Here is a 19,394-nt window from a genome sequence, read left to right as displayed (position 1 = left end):
GCTGGGCTCACCCCCACCTCCTTAGGTGCTCTGAGGGGTGGCACCTGGGAATGTGAGGAGGGTGGCCAGGGACACGGAAACAGAAAAAGACAGCCCTGAAAAGCATGCTGCCCTATAAGGAAGGAGCTCAGGTGGCAAGCCACACCCAATAAGGCAACGGGCTGCCCTTGAGTGTTTTTATGGAGCTTTTGTGACTGACAGGTGTGTGGGACCTGTTTCTCTGTAGGAGTCTCCAACAGAGTAGATTTCATGTCCCTGGAATAACTAAGGACACTTATTTAAAGGCTGAGGATTCAACTGCATGACTTCTGAGGAATGCATCCTTCAAACCTGAAAATCTAAATAAAAGTAAACACTATTTTGCCTAGGCTTAGAGAATTTCTAAAACCACAATGCCAAAGGATTATCTGCATCCTAACATTTAAGGCCATCTATGGAACTGCCGGTAAACGATTTGTCTATCATGCTAATTCATACATTCTCTCAGCAAAGATTTAACTAACACTTCCAATGCACTAGGAGCTGTGAAGGCAGAAGTGAGAAGATGAAGCAAAGGTGTAGGGGAAAAGTACAGAAAAGGCTAGAGGTGGGGAGAAAAATTCGACAGAATGATCCACTGTAAACAGCAAGAGAGATTAATCAGAGGAAGAAGAGAGGGATGAAGTTTAACCAGGGAGGAGATCTGAAAAGAGGTAAATCCAGAGCAAGTCTTAGATCTGTGATGCTCACAAACGGGTAAAGAGAAAGAGAAAGAGAGGTGGTGATTCCACACTCGGGAGTATAAACCAGCAAAGGCAGGACACTGGGGTTCCCAAAGAAGGGGTTAGTCTGGCAGCAACGGAGGATCCACGAAAGCCCAGTGGACCATGGCCTTGGACTCCCCGGTGAAGGTGCTGCAGCCCAAAGCAGCATATGATGACCAGCCCAAGACACACACACACACACACACACACACACACACACACACACACACACCCGGTGAAGGTGCTGCCCGGTGAAGGTGCTGCAGCCCAAAGCAGCATATGATGACCAGCCCAAGACACACACACACACACACACACACACACACACACACACACACACACACACACACACACACACACCCGGTGAAGGTGCTGCAGCCCAAAGCAGCATATGATGACCAGCCCAAGACACACACACACACACACACACACACACACACACACACACACACACACACACACACCCGGTGAAGGTGCTGCAGCCCAAAGCAGCATATGATGACCAGCCCAAGACACACACACACACACACACACACACACACACACACACACCCGGTGAAGGTGCTGCAGCCCAAAGCAGCATATGATGACCAGCCCAAGACACACACACACACACACACACACACACACACACACACACACACACTCAGGACTCTCCCTTACCTTTCCCGTAGAAGAACTTGCGGTAATAGTAGGCCCCAAGGTCAATATGCTCTATGATGTAGCGCTTCACTTTCTCCCTGTGAATGGGCTGGTTTTCTCTGGGCACTTCCAGGACGGAGACACCTGCGTTTGTGCAGTGGGAGCTCAGAGAGGACTCGAAGGAGCAGCCTTCCCCGGAACTGAACGATGACGAGCTGGCCCGAGAGAGGGCGATCCTCCGGTCACCTTCCCCGCCAGTCTCATTCCGAAAGTACGGACAACTCAGGACCAGCTCGTTGCTTTTCCCGTCACCCTCATCAGCATCCAGGTTCTCCTTGGAGTTGAGATCCTCCTTGCTCCCCAAAGGGGACTCACAGGTGCCCGTCTGGCCTGCTGGCATCTGAGTCTGGGATGCTGCCGAGGCCCCGGTGGTGATGTTTTTCCGCTTCCCCACGTTGGCCCTCGTTGCCATGGCTTCGTTGATATTAAACAAAATGCTCTGGACATCATAATGTGCAAAACACCGCTGACAATTCCAAGGGCGAACACCCCGCTCCAGACGACCATCTTCCGGATCACACGTGAACTTGAAAGTTTCGTGTTCACTTTTAACAGTCCGCAGCTTCCGGAAGAGGGATGTTTCCACCGACTCCGACTTTAACCTCCGTTTGAAAGGCTTGTCCCTGTCTCTCCCCATGAGGAGGGCACTGTCCATGTAGTCTAATCCTGAGATGCGGACAAATTCTCCTCTAGAAATCTGTGCTGCTGCATGGAGGCTGGGAGAGATTGCAGGATCGCAGGGGAAAAACTCAGGGAACCCAAAAGGGGCCACTGCTTTGTGGTCGTAATTCTCTACGCGGTACCCTCTGAGCATCGCAAAGAAGTTCTCACCAGATAAGCCCTGCCGGTCAATGGAAGATGTGCTTCCGTACTCGCGGTGGAGGGCGGCCCCGGTGTTGGGGTTCACTGCGTTTTGGTCTAAGACGTCTTCAGCGTCGACGTCACTGATGGTGACATCACTATTGCTTCTCTGTCTTATGGGATGCAGTCCTCTTTGAGGAGAGTGAACAAAGATGTCTCCAATGGTGTACTTCGCCTCCACAAAGTCTAGATCAAGCTGTTCCTCTTGCTGACCATCGCTCTGGTCATTTTGCCCATTGTGTGTGATGGACGTGACGCTTTCGTAACTGGTCTGAGACCGGCTTTCCCACAGTGCCTTGCAGGCTAGCTCCTTGGAGCAGTCCTTCTTGGGAGGCCACTCGCACACTCTTGCTCTCACACCCATCTTGGGCACAGCTGGGGTACCGTTAGTCGGACCACCACTCTCGGTGGGATTTGAGGCATTTAAAGAAGTGGTGGGGCCCATGTTGCCATTAATGGCTTTAAATTTTCGAGCAAAATAATCATCAGACTGCATGATTCTGGGAGGATCCTTGAACTTCGAAGAGGCTCTGCCAAGCTTGTGCTTCTCTTCTTGTGACTGCCTCGGGTCACTCATGTCTGCGGAGCCAAGAAGCTCCAAGTCTCACCTGCAAGACTGAGGTGAATCTAATTACATTGTTATTTACAGTGCAATCCTAAATGCGCGTTTAGCCTGAAGCCCTTCCTCTGCAGCCGTACTTTCTCTTTTTAACCAAAAGCAAACAACATCCTCAGAGTATGGTTTCTCCAAAACCAGCTTGCTTCTCAGTTGCTGAAATAATTTTGTACACCTCTGTCCTTTTCAAGAGCATTCCTTAAGACATCTGGCCTTGAGTATTTCCTTCACCTGAATTAAAACACAGAAAATAACCATTAACAATTTTTGTAGCTCAAGTTCAATACACTTTACGTATGGTTTCTCATCTGTCCTCTCCAACTTCTGCCCATCCCCAATTCCCCCAAACTGTCATCAAGTTTCATGTCTCTGTTATTCATGCTGCCCCTTCTCTCTGGAACATTCTGCATTCTCTCTCGACTTGGCTGGCTAGAATTTATACCCCAGAGTCAAGCATTACCCTCTCCAAGAAACCTTCCCTCAGCCCACGTATGAGCAAAGAGTGCTTCTTTTGTGTTCCCACAGCACCCACATCTACACTTATGGTAGCAGATCTCCTTATACTCTTACTGGCTGGTTTGCTGACCAGTCTCCTCCATTAGCTAACTTCAAGCTCCTCTAAGCAGGAACATAACGTACCTTTCATCTCTGTACCAACATTACCTATTAATGTGGCCTGGCTTAAATTAAATAAGCAACATGTCAATTAGTGATAGAGTAACACAATGGTCATGTAATTTTTTGAGTATGATTATGCTTTCTTTCAAAATATTTAAATTCAAAATGTCCAGCAGCAAAAGGGCCAATACCAGGCATTAGCAAATGAGTTTCTAGAACGTGGTCTCACAATCAAGTAAGACCTTGCAGAGATCCCCATTAACGTGGGAAGGAGCCTTGAAGAATTTGGTATCTGATTAAGTGTAACTTTTTAGTTCATCATGCCACTAGCAATTTGACAAATGTGCAGGGGTAAAATAAAAGCATAATTTACCTTTGTGGTCAGTAGAAACTTGACTTTTAATCAACTTTTTTCTTTAATTACTTTTTCAATTTGTTCTATCTTTATTTAGACAAAATATTTTCCAGGTATGCCGTATCTTCCCAACTTATGGGAAACTTTCTCCTTGTGGGCATAAGAATGCATGAATGACTAATTCTCCTGAAAATAATGATGGTAATAAAGGTATAACATAGCTGATTTCCCTCGGTCCTCACCAAAGCATAAAAAACAACTGCAATTCGGTTAGAAAATAGTAAAATTTCAACTAGCTGAACAGTATTAGAACTCTTTCCAATGGGTTCTTTTTTTTTTTTTTTAAGTAATCTCTGCAGACAGCATGGGGCTCAAACTCATGATCCCAAGATCGAGAGTCACACACTCCACCCGCTGAGCCAGCCAGGTGCCCCTCCAGTGGCTTCTTAATGGCTTTGAGATGAACATGCAGTAGTCTCTTGGAATAACTGATATTTTCTTATCATGGCAGCTTGCTTCTCCCTCAGTGGAAAAAACTCAGTCTGGGCATGATAAGATGCTGTCTGTTCCCAGGGCAACTTCATAACTGAGGAAATATAATGATATTTTAGGATGTGGTAAACAAAGAGGGAAAGCACAATCAGATGCTTCAGTGCACCAGACGAGCGTCTGTCCATGGTTCTCAGAAAGAGAGATGACTGCATCTTATCTATGTCACTTGGAATCATTGTGTTTAAAAGGATCACGGATGATTCTGAATCATAGTTATTTCCTCTACAATTCAGGCTATTATCGAATCCTTTCCTGGAAACTGAAAACTGACAACTAATATATTGAAAGAAAACAATGTTAATTTATAAATTCTGATAATTCTCCTGCTTATAGAATACAACAAAATCTGAAAGCTTATGAATTACTTCCGATGGCTGGTACAGAGCTATGTGAATTCTCAGCAAGCATTAATAGGACACTCATGCTCAGGTATATACTATTAATTTGTAAGTATCCTGTTACAGAAGTAAGAACCTTGCCCACTAAAACCACCAAACTGAGTACTTTCAAAAAATATAATCAGCAACTAAGTATTTACCACCTTAAGATATTAGAACAAGGGCGCCTGGGTGGCTCAGTTGGTTAAGTGACTGCCTTCGGCTCAGGTCATGATCCTGGAGTCCCGGGATCGAGTCCCACATCGGGTTCCCTGCTCGGCGGGGAGTCTGCTTCTCCCTCTGACCCTCTTCCCTCTCATGCTATCTCTCATTCTCTCTCTCTAATGAATAAATAAAAATCTTTAAAAAAAAAAAAAAATAAGATATTAGAACAAAATGCCCCAAAAGAAACTAAGAAAGAAGGAATGAATAAAGATTAAAGCTGAAATTAATGGAATAAGGGAAAAACAAGGTAGAAAAAGGATGGACAAATCCAAAAGGTAGTTTTTTAAAAAAGAGCAAGGAAAAAGATCTACTCATTCCCAAGCCTAAAAAAGGAAGAGAGAAAGAATAATATTATACAAGTTTGAAAATGAGAAAGGAAATATTACCATATATACAAGGGATTAAAATATATATTAAGTCTAAAAGAATTATACCACAAGCAACTGTATAGCAACAAATTTGAAAACACAAAGGAAACGAATGATTTCCTAGCAAACCACAAATTCCCAAAACTGATGCAGTTTTGGAAATTTTGGAAAAAAAAATTTTTAAGAATGGAAAATTTAGACTGATGATCACTGAAGACAGCAGAAACATAACAAATCCCTACATAAAAATATGGCCAATGCAAAGAGCCATCTTAACCATGACTTTGAAAGTCCTTTATCCTCCCTGGCCACACCTGGCCCAACCCCACCCCCGCTTCAAACTGAGCAAAACCACCACCTCCCACACGGGTAACCCACTCACCACACCCCTGGGGCAGCTCTGGGGTTAAGCCATCTGCCAGGAGATGTGTAAGACAGGAAACCTTAAAGCCAGGATTAGCGAAGACAACACATGCACTGAATAATAACTTCCAGAAAAACAAACCATAAAATTATCTGCAGTCACTCTATTTGAAAATCAATATTCTGAGCATTCACATCCCTTACATTTCTAACGTTATCATGGTTTATAACAGACAGTATTAAAAATAAAAAATCTTTATTCCACAGATTGGAATGGAATGGAAGACATAGAAATGGAAAGACAACAGGGGCACCTGGGTGGCTCAGTCGTTAAGCGCCTGCCTTCACCTCAGGTCATGATCTCAGGGTCCAGGGTCCTGGGATCGAGCCCCGCATCGGGCTCCCTGCTCCGTGGGAAGCCCACTTCTCCCTCTCCCACTCCCCCTTGCTGTGTTCCCTCTCTCGCTGTGTCTCTCTCTGTCAAATAAATTAAAAAAAATCTTTAAAAAAAAAAAGAGATGGAAGACAACATGTTGTCAAAAAATAAGAATTATTATTTTAAAACATAAATAATAGAAACAATTAAAAACAGATGCATCTGTGCTGAACTTTATTATCACACCTGACAAGAAGCAGAGAAACAAGGGCAAACTCAGAGCACACAAAACCCTTCCCCAAAGAAATCTTCTGAGAGTATTCCTTCAATTGTGATTTTTAAATTTGTGGTCTGTGATAAGAACATTAGCTGTAGCAGGCAGCAACTGATTTTTCCCGTCTAGGATCTGTTCCCCTTTCTTCTCCTGAATCCCTCTGGGGAAGATTACCTCTAAAATGATTTAATTCGTGTGGGGCTAACTCCACCCCCTAACACGTGACTCGGGTTTGACCAATGAAAGTGCAGCATCTCCCAGCTACAGTGATTGGTCCAGGGATGAGCCCAAGAACCAGCCAGGCCAATGACAATCCTACCAGGAAAAGCAACCCCCCACCCCCTCCCGCCCCCACCCCCTACCCCGCAGCATTGGTGCTCTGATTCTTGGCAGCCCTTAGGCGGTAGAACAGAAATAGGGAGCTGCTGGGCTCGCCTTGCCCACGTGACTGAGAACGGGAACAAAAGCATGGAGGCTGAGCCTCAGGAGGGAAAGAAGGATTCCTAAGGACAGAGCTCTTGACTCCAGCTGGACCTGAAACCAGCTCTACCCATGGGATTCTTTTGTTGCCTGAGGCAATTAATTACCTTTTTTGGTTTATTCAGTAGACTTCTGTATAAGTCCAGATCAGTTTTAAATGTTCTAAGAGACCACATTTATATTCAGTTTCAAGACCAAGGAGAGTAAATTCAATGACCAAACTACTTTGTACTATGTGGCGGACTGCCTGATCCATGAAGAAATGAGTTGGAATTATAGTTCTGGCCCTTGAATACAATATCAAAACCAGAGCTTCCTGGGCAAGGTCCCTGCTCTAATATTTTAAGTATACACCCTTGAACATATTTCATATGTGCTGTAACAATTCAAAGTATTCAAAGCCAAAAAATTCCAGACACAGTAGCTGATTATTTAATAAAGTTGCAACAGACCCCCTCCTGCAGTTACCCTCTAACCAACATTTTCCAGCTGCCATAGCTCCCCAAAGTCAATCTCCCTATTGACAGAATCATACAGCACCTTCCTTTTAAAAGCACTACTAAATATTTCTAAATACAAAGTATTACAGAGAGCACCTTCCTTTTAAAAACATTACTAAATACATTATTTTTAATACGGTGGTAAAACGAAAACACCTCAAAACAATTACAGCACTTGTTTTTAAACAAGATATATTAGAAATATTAAGATCATGCAATTTAAAAAAATATTATAGCCCATGGGGAAGAATTAAAATCAATGTCTTTGAAAGGAGACAGTAAGGAGGAATGGCATAGGCTCTAAACAGGGAGAAATGCAGAAAGCAAAACAGTGGAGGAAACAAAAACTAAAGCATGATTTGGAATGACCTGTGAAATAATCCAGAACCTGGGCGTGAGGCTTTGGATGAGAGGGAGACACAGACATGCACATGCGTGTGCACACGCATGCACACACACCCCTACCTCAGTGAATCATGTTCGCCCTGCAGGGGTGCAGATGAAGAGCTGTGGATCTGGGGCAACATGCCTGCATTACAGGCCCCTGGCACGTAGGACTCGTGCCTCTCTCATCATCTTTACATTTTTTTGCAAGTTCTAACTTTCCACCTTTGTCTGTTACTATGGAGCAGTCATCTGAGAAGGGGTTTTTTTGTTTGTTTGTTTTGTTTTTTAGAGAGAGAGAGAGAGTGAGTTGGGGGGTGGTGCAGAAGGAGAAGGAGAGAGAATCTCAAGCAGGCTCCATGCTGAGTGTGGAGCCTGAAGCCGGGTTCGATCTCACAACCCTGAGATCACGACCTGAGCCGAAATAAAGAGTCGGACACTTAGATGACTGTGCCACCCAGGCAGCCCCCTCAGCTGAAAAGTTTTTGAAAGCTAGAAATCTGCACTTAGTTGCACGTACATGAAGGTAATGGAGGTATAATCTAGGAGGCCTCTTGCAAACATATGTCTCCAAATTTATTCTTTTGTACTGACCAGGTATTTATACACCCTCTGCGCTCAAATCCCCTCTGAATGTCAAGTGCAGGGCGGTGTGCCATGCGGCCCGACTGGTGTTTCCAGAGACCAGACTGACAGAAGACAGGAAAAGCATGGTATCTTAGAGAAGAGCCCGCAGGAATTAGGGGACTGCGACTGGCCCCCAGACAAAGCACAGAGCTCACAATAATTACAGGTGCACACCATTACAGAACAGGACAAAATGCAATCCTCCAAAGCACAGAGCTGTGTTTAAAGAAAGTCTTTCGGGGTTTCCGGTGAGTCTGTGAGGCTAATATGAAAAGCCTGAGCGAGTTCTCCAGCTCAGGCCTCATCCCTCTGTCTCCCTGCCCATCTCCACAGCAGCCCTTTGAAAGACCTGATGTCTGTACACTTCTTGCCCCAACATTGCAACAAAAACTGCAGCTTCTTACTTCTCAGGGGGGAAATAAAGTCAATACAATTTCACTGGTCTTTTGTCACCACTTAACAAACTTCCCCACTTCTGAACCTGTCCTCCCATGTTTGCCCTGGCTGACAATTGTGGGGTGGGAGGAAGAGGGAGAGGGAGAATCTGAAGCAGGGTCTATGCCCAGCCCAGCCAGACGCAGGGCTCAATCCCACCACCCTGAGATCAGGACCTGAGCCAAAATGAAGAGTCAGCTGCTTAACCGACTGAGCCACCCAAGCGCCCCAAGACTTGCCATCTCTGTTGAGATAAGAATCCAAACTCTGCCTTATAAGTCTCTTCCCAATCTGTCCTGCCCAGTCTGCAGCCTCATGTCTTGGGGTCCCCCCTCCTTGTCCTCTGTGCGATGGCCCAGACATGCTGAGTGCCTTTCCATTCTTCAAGCAGCCCACCCTCCACACCTGCATCTGAGCTGTCCCTGGAAACAGAGCTGATGCTGTCTGGGCCGACCTGAAAAGCCTTCGCCCTCATCGCTCTCACCCCCGACTGGTGTCCCTGGAGCACGCTCCCGTGGGGCCCTCTCTTTCCCAAACACGCACCTGCTACACCTTCACACCACAAGGCCCCAGGGCTGTGTCTGTTAGGTTCACCCCTTACCTGCCACACAGGGCACGCTTTCCTGTGTGTGGCAGATGTTCGATAAATATTATTAAATAAATGAATAAACTGCTAACCACACATGTTAGGCAGTAGTAACCTTTTAGAAAATAAAATATTTGACATTTAAATGGAAAGTTCTGGGGGCGCCTGGGTGGCTCAGTCGGTTAAACGGCTGCCTTCGGCTCAGGTCATGATCCCAGGGTCCTGGCATCGAGCCCCGCGTCAGGCTCCCTGCTTGGCAGAGGCCTGCTTCTCCCTCTCCCACTCCCTCTGCTTGTGTTCCCTCTCTCGTGGTCTCTCTCTCTGTCAAATACATAAATAAAATCTTTAAAAATAAATAAATAAAATAAATGGAAAGGTCTTACAGTTACAGAATCTACTGCCACCATCAAAGTTTAAGAATTTTGCAGAAATATGTTCATTATAGAAACTCAGATAAACATGGATGGTTGACGACTCTTTGCAGGATGCTGTTTGTGCCAAGGCACGCCCAGATCCTTACAAGAACAGGTTACCTTGAACATAAAAGTCAACAGCGAGGCCACTCTGGAAGGAGCTTCTCCGCCCTCCATCTCCCCCACTGTCCTAGCCAAATGAGGTGGTTCCAGACATGCCCTCTAACGGTACGGAAGGAAAGCATGCCATACTTCATCTTATAACCATCTCAGCAGTGGCATCTATTAGGCTGACGGCCCATCCCAGACACAGTGAGAAATGAGAAGTCCCAAACAGCCCATCCCCCTATCAGTCTCTGGCCTGCTCGGAGCTGGGCAAAGCAGCAGATTGTTTGCAGCACTCCATTTTTCTTAAGGTGGCACGGTGCCAGCATCCTGGGGCTCTGGATGTATGCCCTCGAGCAGTACCAGTCCCCAAAAGGATGGCAAAGGGAAACCGATCAGAGGACCTGGTCAGACAGGCCCCGGGGCCTCACGTCTGAGTCAGAGACGAAGCTGTATGACCCGCAGAACCCCCACATCCCTGTTCTACTGACAACTGTGTGTCTGCTCCTGTCCTTCCTGCCCGTGAGTCTACATTATTTCGTCCTTCTAACCGACGGCAAAACACTAGTAGGAGAGTTCTGCTGCATTCTCCCACAAAAACGCCATGGTATTTTCCCACAAAAGATGGAAGTGTTATTTCATCAAATATTAAGGAGTAAAATAAAACAGACCCCAGCATGTGCATCTTATGGGCACCACCCTGACCACTTGCCCCTCCTGCCTTAACTAATGAAGGTACTTCTTAAGGGTATCTTAAAACATCCTACTTTCCTAACTTCATGGTCAACTGAACTCACACTGTCAACTTGGTGTCATTAAAAAAAAAAAAAATTCAACATCAAAAAAAAAAAAGGAGGTCATTTAATTCATTCTTTAGGCCTTAATAAAGAAACTTAATAAAGACTAATAATCTGTAGGCAGGCCTAATCAGCAGCACAAATACCCAGGTAATTCCCCAAACTTAGACATGACCATTTGCTGAGACAGGAGAAGGTACAGAGCTCACCTTAGAATGATCATTAATTAAAATGGACCTCTAACATGTTTCTACAGCTTTCTTCCTTTCTCTGAGCTCATTTTGGATGTCAGAGACATTGCCCCTCCCGGCACAGTTTCCAATTATTCTTAGCTTTCATCCAATTCTGTGGCTCTTGCTCCCCAGCAAAAATGGAAAGTTGTCACCAGCACTCTGTGGGCACTTGAAAAAACTCTACATGTGAGCCTGTGTGTCCTCACGGGTGGTGGTGGGGCCTCCAGGGAGGCCAGGGCTAGCTCAGTAAGGCAGCAAGCCACAACTTGAGAAATTCAAGAATTTTAGAGCTTGAAGGAATAATCTGTTCTCATGCTAATGGCCTTGGCAATAATTTGTAAAGGACAGAACAGAGAAATGGAGAAAATGTGGTATTTAAGCATAATTGTCTTTAGATAGAATGTTTTTCAAAGTTTTCCATGAGACATCAGTGAGTCTTTAAGACCAATATTACAGTTATAATTGAGCCACTTATCAGGATTGCAGCTGTAGCAAATGGATTGAAAACCACAAAATACACAAATTATGAGCCTCTTTCAAGGCAAAAAATGGTTAAAATTATATGGCAGACTTATAATAAAAGCCTAACTACTGTAAAAATGCCTATTTTTCATACTCTTATTCCATCAGCTCTAATACTAACATGTATAATTGGGCAGGGAATAAAAGGAGGAATATACTGTCTCCACTTTTCCCCTCTCTGTGACCAGGAAGGGAGGGAAGGAGCTGAAGGTGGGCTTGCACCGCGAGTCTGATCACCTGAAATGCATTCACCATAAAATTGCCACGTTCAGGTACATTCGGCCTGGAATTAAATGAAGTTCTGGCTAAAGGGCTATAAAACAATCCATTAACTCAAATTCTTATCATATAAGACCACTAAAATCAAGGAAATGAGACAATTTGACAAATGGGCTGTTATTAAGGAGTAATGGTCATAAATGGTCATAAATATACAAGTTCAACAGTCATACTTTTGACTGCTAAGTTTTTGGTAGATCTGGACATGAAAAATAGCTCTTAGATATTTATCTTGAACTAAACAATGGGACGGTACCAAAGATAAATATTCCAGGGCATGAGAATATTAAAAAGAGCAAAATTGTCCTCTTTGGGATTTTGTAACATAGGGATAACCTAAGATTTGTGAGCAGCATAAAATCTTTTCTTGGTGGAATGTTCACATTGGTGTTAGACAATTTTTTGAAGTATTCCACGTTGCTTATTTGGGGAATTTCTCAAGTGATGTGCCCAGAAAAGCTGATCCCCCTTGGTGTAGTTAAGGATTTGTTCATCAGAGTAAAGCAGGAACCCCAGTAAAGAGCCTAAAGGATTTGGTCTCCACTAGAACCCTATGAGTATATACTGAGTTGTAATCCGTGGTGGATAAAAGGGCCAAATCCAAGGTCTTTGTTCTCATGTGACAGATCTAAGTGAATCAGCTGTAAGCTCCATTAGAGTAGGGTCCTGTCTACCCTATTCACGTTTATACCCCCAGTCTCTAGAGTCATGCTTGACACTTAGTTGGCACTCATGATTAACTTACATCCATCCATCTGAATTGAAGTGGTTATAAACCAAAGCACCCCAAAGTACTGAGTCAACACATCATCATGGCACATTCAGGGAACACAGTGATTCTTGATTCTCTCTGTTTGATTTCCTTGCTAGATCCTCCTCTGGTCTTCTTTAAATGCTGACGATACTCAGAGTTTATTCTAGGCTGCCTTTCGTAATTCCATATATTTCCTTGTGCAGTTCTAGCAGTTTCCTACACCATCTCTATGCAGATGACTCTGAAACCTATCCACAAGGCCAACGATGTCTCCTATAGAACACTGCCAGGTTGAGTTATGACAGCTTAGGTCCTCCTGTCCATCATACCCTTTGCACCTGACCCTCCTCCACCCAGCTCAGGAGTGACACCACCATGCACCTGCCACCCATGCCCAGCATGCTCATCCAGCCTTCCCTGACAGTCCACATCCATCCCGAGGCCCATAAGTTCTATCTTCTGAATGTTTCCAAATCCACGTACAACTCGCTATTTCAACTGCCCCCACCGCAGTTAGAACTACTCCCTTATTTTTCCTAGATTATCATAAATCCCTTCAATAGTCCCCCATTTCTGTCACAATAAAGACTGATTGTCTTAAGGTAGCATAGGTCACTTATGATCTGGTCCACGAGCAGTTAGTTGCCTGGCCCTTTCTCTAGCTGCTAAAACTCCACACCCCATGTCCCCAGTGCATTTTCTTTTTTCTTTCTTTCTTTTTCTTTTTCTTTTCTTGTAGAGAGGGACACACACACACACACACACACAGAATCTTAAGCAGGCTCCATGCCTAGTGCGGAGCCTGACATGGGGCTCAATCTCACAACCCTGAGATCATGACCTGAACCAAAATCAAGAGTCAGATGCTTGGGCGCCTGGGTGGCTCAGTTGGTTAAGCGACTGCCTTCGGCTCAGGTCATGATCCTGGAGTCCCGGGATCGAGTCCCGCATCGGGCTCCCCGCTCAGTGGGGAGTCTGCTTCTCCCTCTGACCCTCTTCCCTCTCGTGCTCTCTATCTCTCATTCTCTCTCTCTCTCAAATAAATAAATAAAATCTTTAAAAAAAAAAAAAAAAAAAGAGTCAGATGCTTAACTGACTGAGCCACCCAGGTGCCCCTGTCCTGAATTGTCTTCTGCAAGGGGCTCTGCACAGGCTTCTCCTCCCACCCAAAGACTCTTTGAGACCCATTCCCTCTACCTTGCTACCAAGTGTTATTGCTCAGACCTCAGCTCCTATGTTGGGTTTGCTGGAAGCCTTCTCAAATCTTAATGTTGGTTCTAACTTATCTTCATTTGGGCTCCAATAGCATCCTGCACCTCCTTCCTTACCATACATTATACCAAATCTATGTATACCAGCCTATGTACTTCTCACAAACCTCCTCTAAACTCTAAGCATTGTGAAGGCAGGGGCATGTCTTTGCACATGGGCACTCGGCAAATATCCAGGATCTATCACATGCTAGCTAAGGTTATGGCAAAGTTACACATTGTCTCTGAGCCTCAATTTCCTATCTGTAAAATGGGAATGATTTTATCTATTTCAAAGGATTATTCTAAAGATTCAATGAAATGTGGATGCAAAGTGCTTATCCCTGTGTTTTCTATATGGTAAGTTCTAAAAATATTAGCTGACAAAACTGATTTACATATAAATAAGTATATATATTAACTAATTGGCTTATAATTGGGCAACTGAAATGAGTAAGATACATAACCTTCCCCAAGGAGCACAGCCTTGTTTACAAAACATAACGTGGTAACTGCTGGTTTCTACACATATAACAACAGGAACACAAAGCATTAACTGATCTGCAACAGTTGAGCTGATTCTCCAAGAGGCAAAAAGAAGCTTTCAGAAGGTGAAGGAACTGCCCCAAACAACCTCCAGTCAGGTACGACCCTCTTGCCGGCAACAACTTGCATTTAAAATTATTTTAGGGACTCTATTAAATGATAACGAGATTATTTGGAACTTTCTAACTTAAGGTATGTCAATAAAAAACAGGGGAAAAAAAAAAACAGGAATCAATTCTTGGTAGTAAGCTGCTTTGCTTTTCCTATCCAGTCAGCCAGCTAATGTCCAAAGGAGAATAAACAAAGAGCCATTTTGTTAAACGGAATATTTTGATCATGGAATTTTTTTTCAAGGAGACAGAAGAACAGCTGTGAGTATTGACTGTTTTCCATTAAATCTTTTAAATCAGAAAGAGATAAAAAGAGATAGCCCTGCACCTCCTTCCCTTAGGAGGTTATTAGTTAATACATTTTTTCAGCGATGTGGCCCCTGAATTACAGATGACACAGTAGGAAATCAGACGTCCCAATTAATAATTTAAGCTGAGGCATTTGTGTTTTAGGAGAACACAAGGAAAGAAAAAAAGAACTTTAATCTAGTGCCCATGGATTTAGACTGTCCTGTTATTTTCATATAAAAATCACAGAAAATAATCTATGTTATTCTTTAAATAAAGGTTTAGTGACACTGGGTGGCAAAGAAAAACCTGGTAGGCTAGAGCCTGGAGAAAATACTATTCACGACCTTTCCTGCTGCATTCCTCAGATAGAACCAATCCTCTCACTCTCTTCTGTTATTTTCCACTGAATCCACAGGGAAAACTCTTGCAGAGCGAAGGTCTGTCTCACCTTGCTCCCCAAAACTCCAATCAATACTATAGAAAACTGAATTCAAACACACAAGGTGGCTACCTTCAATGTGTTCTTTGTAAAAATGCAACAAGTAAACCAAAAAGCCATCAAATCCGAAGATGCTCCCTTTCGACTGAGCATAAAGGGCATGAAAAGAAAACCCCACCAATCCATGCGATAGTCTAGTATTTGATTGTTAAAGAATAGTAATTTTAGCAGCAAATACACACCAAACGCCATTCACTAATCACACACTCTGAGCCACCTTCCCATAGTTCTCATGTTTATTTGAATTACAGGATACTGAGTTTCCCTGAACAGCTTTAGGAGGTTTATTATCTGATACAAAAAAGCCTTTGTCACCCCAGTAAATAAAAGTATTCAGTTCCACTAGGCACTGTACGGGATGCTGGGGGGCTGCTGGGGAGCAGTAAGGATGAATGACAGAGCTTGCTAATCCTCAAGAAGCTGAGCGGGGTAAGATTCGCACATGCATAATAAGTAATAGAAGAAATGAGTTAGAAGGATAGGAGAGCACTTCTGACCAGCGTGTTATAAAAGTTATCCACATGCATGTGCACACGCATTGCACTCCGTGCTGGTGAGGACCGGGAGCAATGGAGATCCTCCCATGCTGCAGACAGCACCTCCGTCTGAACCCCAATAAAGATAGTCGTTTGGCTCAATACTTCTCTATCTCAAAAATCGACCCAAGAAATAAGAGATGTGGGGGAAAACACAGATAGAAAGAAATTCACTCCAGAACTACCAGAATGAAAAATCTGGAGAAGTCTTAAGAGCCAGTAGCCAGGGGTTTACTATGCCTCATATGGTAAATATGATACAACAGAATATGATACCCAGTCCAAAAAAGGTTCTTTGAATCTGCATGATGTTGGGATTTAAAGCATAGGATAATGTAAAAAGAGCCAAATACAAAACTTGATGTTAAAACTATACACACAAAAGCACTGCAAAGAAGCACATTCACCTTATGAGAGGGATTACCTATTACGGATAGGCTTACGCATGCTTTTCGCTCTTCTTTGTATTTTCCTACGGTGTGCAAATTACATAACTATATATGAAGAACATGTGGATCCACATACATATCAACTTTAAATTCAATAAATAGGAAAAGACTTTTTAAATCATCTGTAAAACCAACGGATGTTACATTACTCAGAGCCTATTACTCACGTCCAATGAGATGACCATTAGCTTCTTCCCCTTGCTCTAAGTCCCACAGTAAGATACGTAAACGTGCAAGCGTGTATCTGTGTCATTTGAGCAACATGTACTGCTGATTCATTTATGAGAGTGCATGGTTTTTTAATAGCAGGTATTCACAAAAATATTGCCCTTTATTCCCACACACTGGGACGACACTGTGGTTAAAAGAGTAATACCTTGCAATGGCATATATTTTCATACGCCCTACACCTGCTGCGAGCCTGCAAGGCAGGAGTGCCTGGAAAGTCTGGGATGGAGAAGGTTGTGTCTCCCCCTGAGGACATGATTCACTGTGGGCCCTTGAGCCATGCCCGCACTCACTGACTCAGTTCCATCTGCACGATGGTGCCGGTGTCCGCCCAGCACACCTCAGCCAGGTCTTGTGGGACCAAACGAGAAAGCATGCATAAGCACTCCGAAGACATTAAACAGCACAAGAATGCCAGAGAGGAGTAGTATTCCCATCTGGAAAATAAGCATGAGGAAACCCGAATGGGTTCAGTGGTTGGTTTCTGCCTGTGTCTAGAGTCCTCTGCTGTGACGATCTTCCCCCCTCAACGAGGAAGGAAGCTTGTTCCCACTTAAGACTGAGGATCGGAGCAGGAGTTGAGAGAGCAAGGGGAAGCTGGAAGTGAAACAGACCCAACTGCCGGCGAAACTCTGAGAGAGTATTACCGGACATTATCTCTGTAAGATGTTTCCACTGAGCTCCAGACTCTGATCACCCACTTGTCACCCTTGAGGAGAGTCCACTGCACCTCCGCTCCCCACAGCACCCCTTCTGAGAGCCAGCTAAAGTGGACTCTGCAGCAGGAGAACCCAGACCTGGCCTCCCCAGCCTTGTCCCTGCACTCACCATCCTCACCCAGGACCCAGGACCCTGGTGTCACCTGCATGTGAAATTAATTAATTTGGGTTATTTTTTTAAAAGTTCCTAACTCCAAGATCTTGATTCGAAGGAAAAAAGTAAGAGATGACCACCTAATATGACATGCATTATTTTATAAAATAAAAATAACACTAAAAACCCTATTTCCTTTTATAAACTTATGTTCATGGGAAGTCACTACCTTCTTTGAATTTCTAGGTTAATGAATAAGAGAGAGATCCAGAAACTGCAATTATGATGATTATCAGTCTTGAGATATAACAGAATATCAAACAGGGAAAAGCGATCCCATATCAACAAGTAAATAAATCATCTATATCACCAGAAGCTTCATGAAAATCACAGGTAGACCGGGCGCCCGGGTGGCTCAGATGGTTGAGCGTCTGCCTTCAGCTCCGGTCATGATCCCAGGGTCCTGGGATCGAGTCCCACATCGGGCTCCCTGCTCAGTGCAGAGCCTGCTTCTCCCTCTCCCTCTGCCATTTCCTCTGCTTGTGCTCTCTGGCTCTATCTCTCTGTCAAATAAATAAATAAAATCTTAAAAAAAAAAATCACAGGTAAACCTAAAGAATATGTTTGACTAATAATCTGTCCCTTATCATAAAATGTTAATTTATGTGTATTCCATTTATTTAGGGATTTGCCATTTTCAAAACTCTTTTATGTCCATTCGATCCTAGGAAAACGTCTGGAGAGACAAGAGAGAGACTTGTCTTCCCAATTAACAGATAAGGAAGGAAACCTTAGGGCAAATAAATAAGTAATTTGCCTATAATTGAATGACGGTGAGTCAAGAGAATCAGAACCAGAATGTAGGCTGCCTTATCCTTTCTACTGTAATTAGCAGCTTCTCCAATTTACATACGGCCTATAAAATTTAGGAATAAAAACAAAACAAAACGGAATTACTTTGTCCAAAAGAAGCCAACCTAATCCAAATGTGCTAACTTGAAGCAAAAAGAAAAATAATGACGTCCATTGCTTTGAGGCTTAAGGGAAGGAATGGGGTTGAGGGAAAGCAGAAGGTGGGTACACATATGCGGGAGGAAGTGGGGGGATTTCAGAAGAGGGGATGCTTTAAGGCCTGCCTCGTCCTGCAGAGGGAGGTCAGTCGCAAGGGTCACCACTGGACGTGAGTGGGGTCACTGAGCATGAAAGAATTTGGGCACCCAGGGGTGACACATCTCTGCAGGCTCTCCCCCTGCTCCTCCTCTTTGCCCTTCTTAGAACCAGTCTGAGGGGCAGGTGCTGGGCCTTGAGGAAGGCGGCAGCCCCACCAGCCTAGCATCACCTAGCCACAGGCCCAGCTCCCCAGCCAGGTGGTATTTTGGTCCCAGTTGGCTTCTACTAGTTACTCAAATGTCTCAAGGGAGTCTCAAGCATTTGACTGCCAGAGCAATAGACTGGACACAATCCCAACCTTAACACAACTGAGCAATAACATCAAAACTTGCACAACGCTACCAACAATAGCATTTTGTCTCCCCTGTGCCAGAGAGCACTGTCTAGCGTTTGGAGCATCAGTCTCTGCTTTAGACTCACAATCACAACATTAGCTCTTAACGGAGCTACTCAATTCTGACACCCTCATGTTATAAGCCCCGATGTTAAGTGGTTTGCCTCAGGTCACATGACTAGTTAGGAGCAAAAGGGATTTCCTCCCGGGGTCCCCAAATCCTCATTCTTAGTCACTGCCCTTTCTCCTTTTTATTTGAATGCGGTATTATGAAAATGCACAATTTTGATTCACAAGTATCCCAGTATGGCTGAAAAGAGCTGCACAGCCTCCCACCTCCACGCTTTTGCTTGGAAAATCCCCCTTGCTTGGAAAGTCTCTCTACCTCTGTTAGAATTGACAAAATCTAATGCATTCAACGCCATCTTCTATGACTCCTTCCCTCTCCAACTCACTCATTTACCCTGAAACTTTACCCTGGAAGGACTTTCTGTTCCTTCATTATATGACAGTCTACATCATATGCATTCATGCAGCCAACACTTACCCATCTATCTGCTAAGTGCCAAGCTGGGCACAGAAGAATGGTTCTCGGCTTGGAGGAGACCAATAAAAGCTTCCAG

The 19,394-nt window shown here is 44.1% G+C and overlaps 1 protein-coding gene across 11 annotated transcripts in view; it reads right to left on the bottom strand.

Annotated features, from left to right (window-relative positions):
* Positions 1-19,394, bottom strand: part of SIPA1L2 (signal induced proliferation associated 1 like 2) — a 216,297-nt gene that overhangs the window by 104,450 nt on the left and 92,453 nt on the right. For all 11 annotated transcript variants that reach the window (XM_027595907.2, XM_027595918.2, XM_027595915.2 and 8 more), the window contains one exon: positions 1,407-3,153. In XM_027595907.2, the coding sequence (XP_027451708.1) occupies positions 1,407-2,883 (1,477 nt within the window). In that variant the 5' untranslated portion in view covers positions 2,884-3,153. The remainder of the gene's footprint in view (positions 1-1,406; positions 3,154-19,394) is intronic.

Source organism: Zalophus californianus, chromosome 15 (genome assembly GCF_009762305.2).
Source record: "Zalophus californianus isolate mZalCal1 chromosome 15, mZalCal1.pri.v2, whole genome shotgun sequence".
NCBI lineage: Eukaryota > Metazoa > Chordata > Mammalia > Carnivora > Otariidae > Zalophus > Zalophus californianus.
The sequence above is the reverse complement of the archived record's forward strand: the minus strand, read 5'-3'. Positions and strand labels throughout refer to the sequence as shown.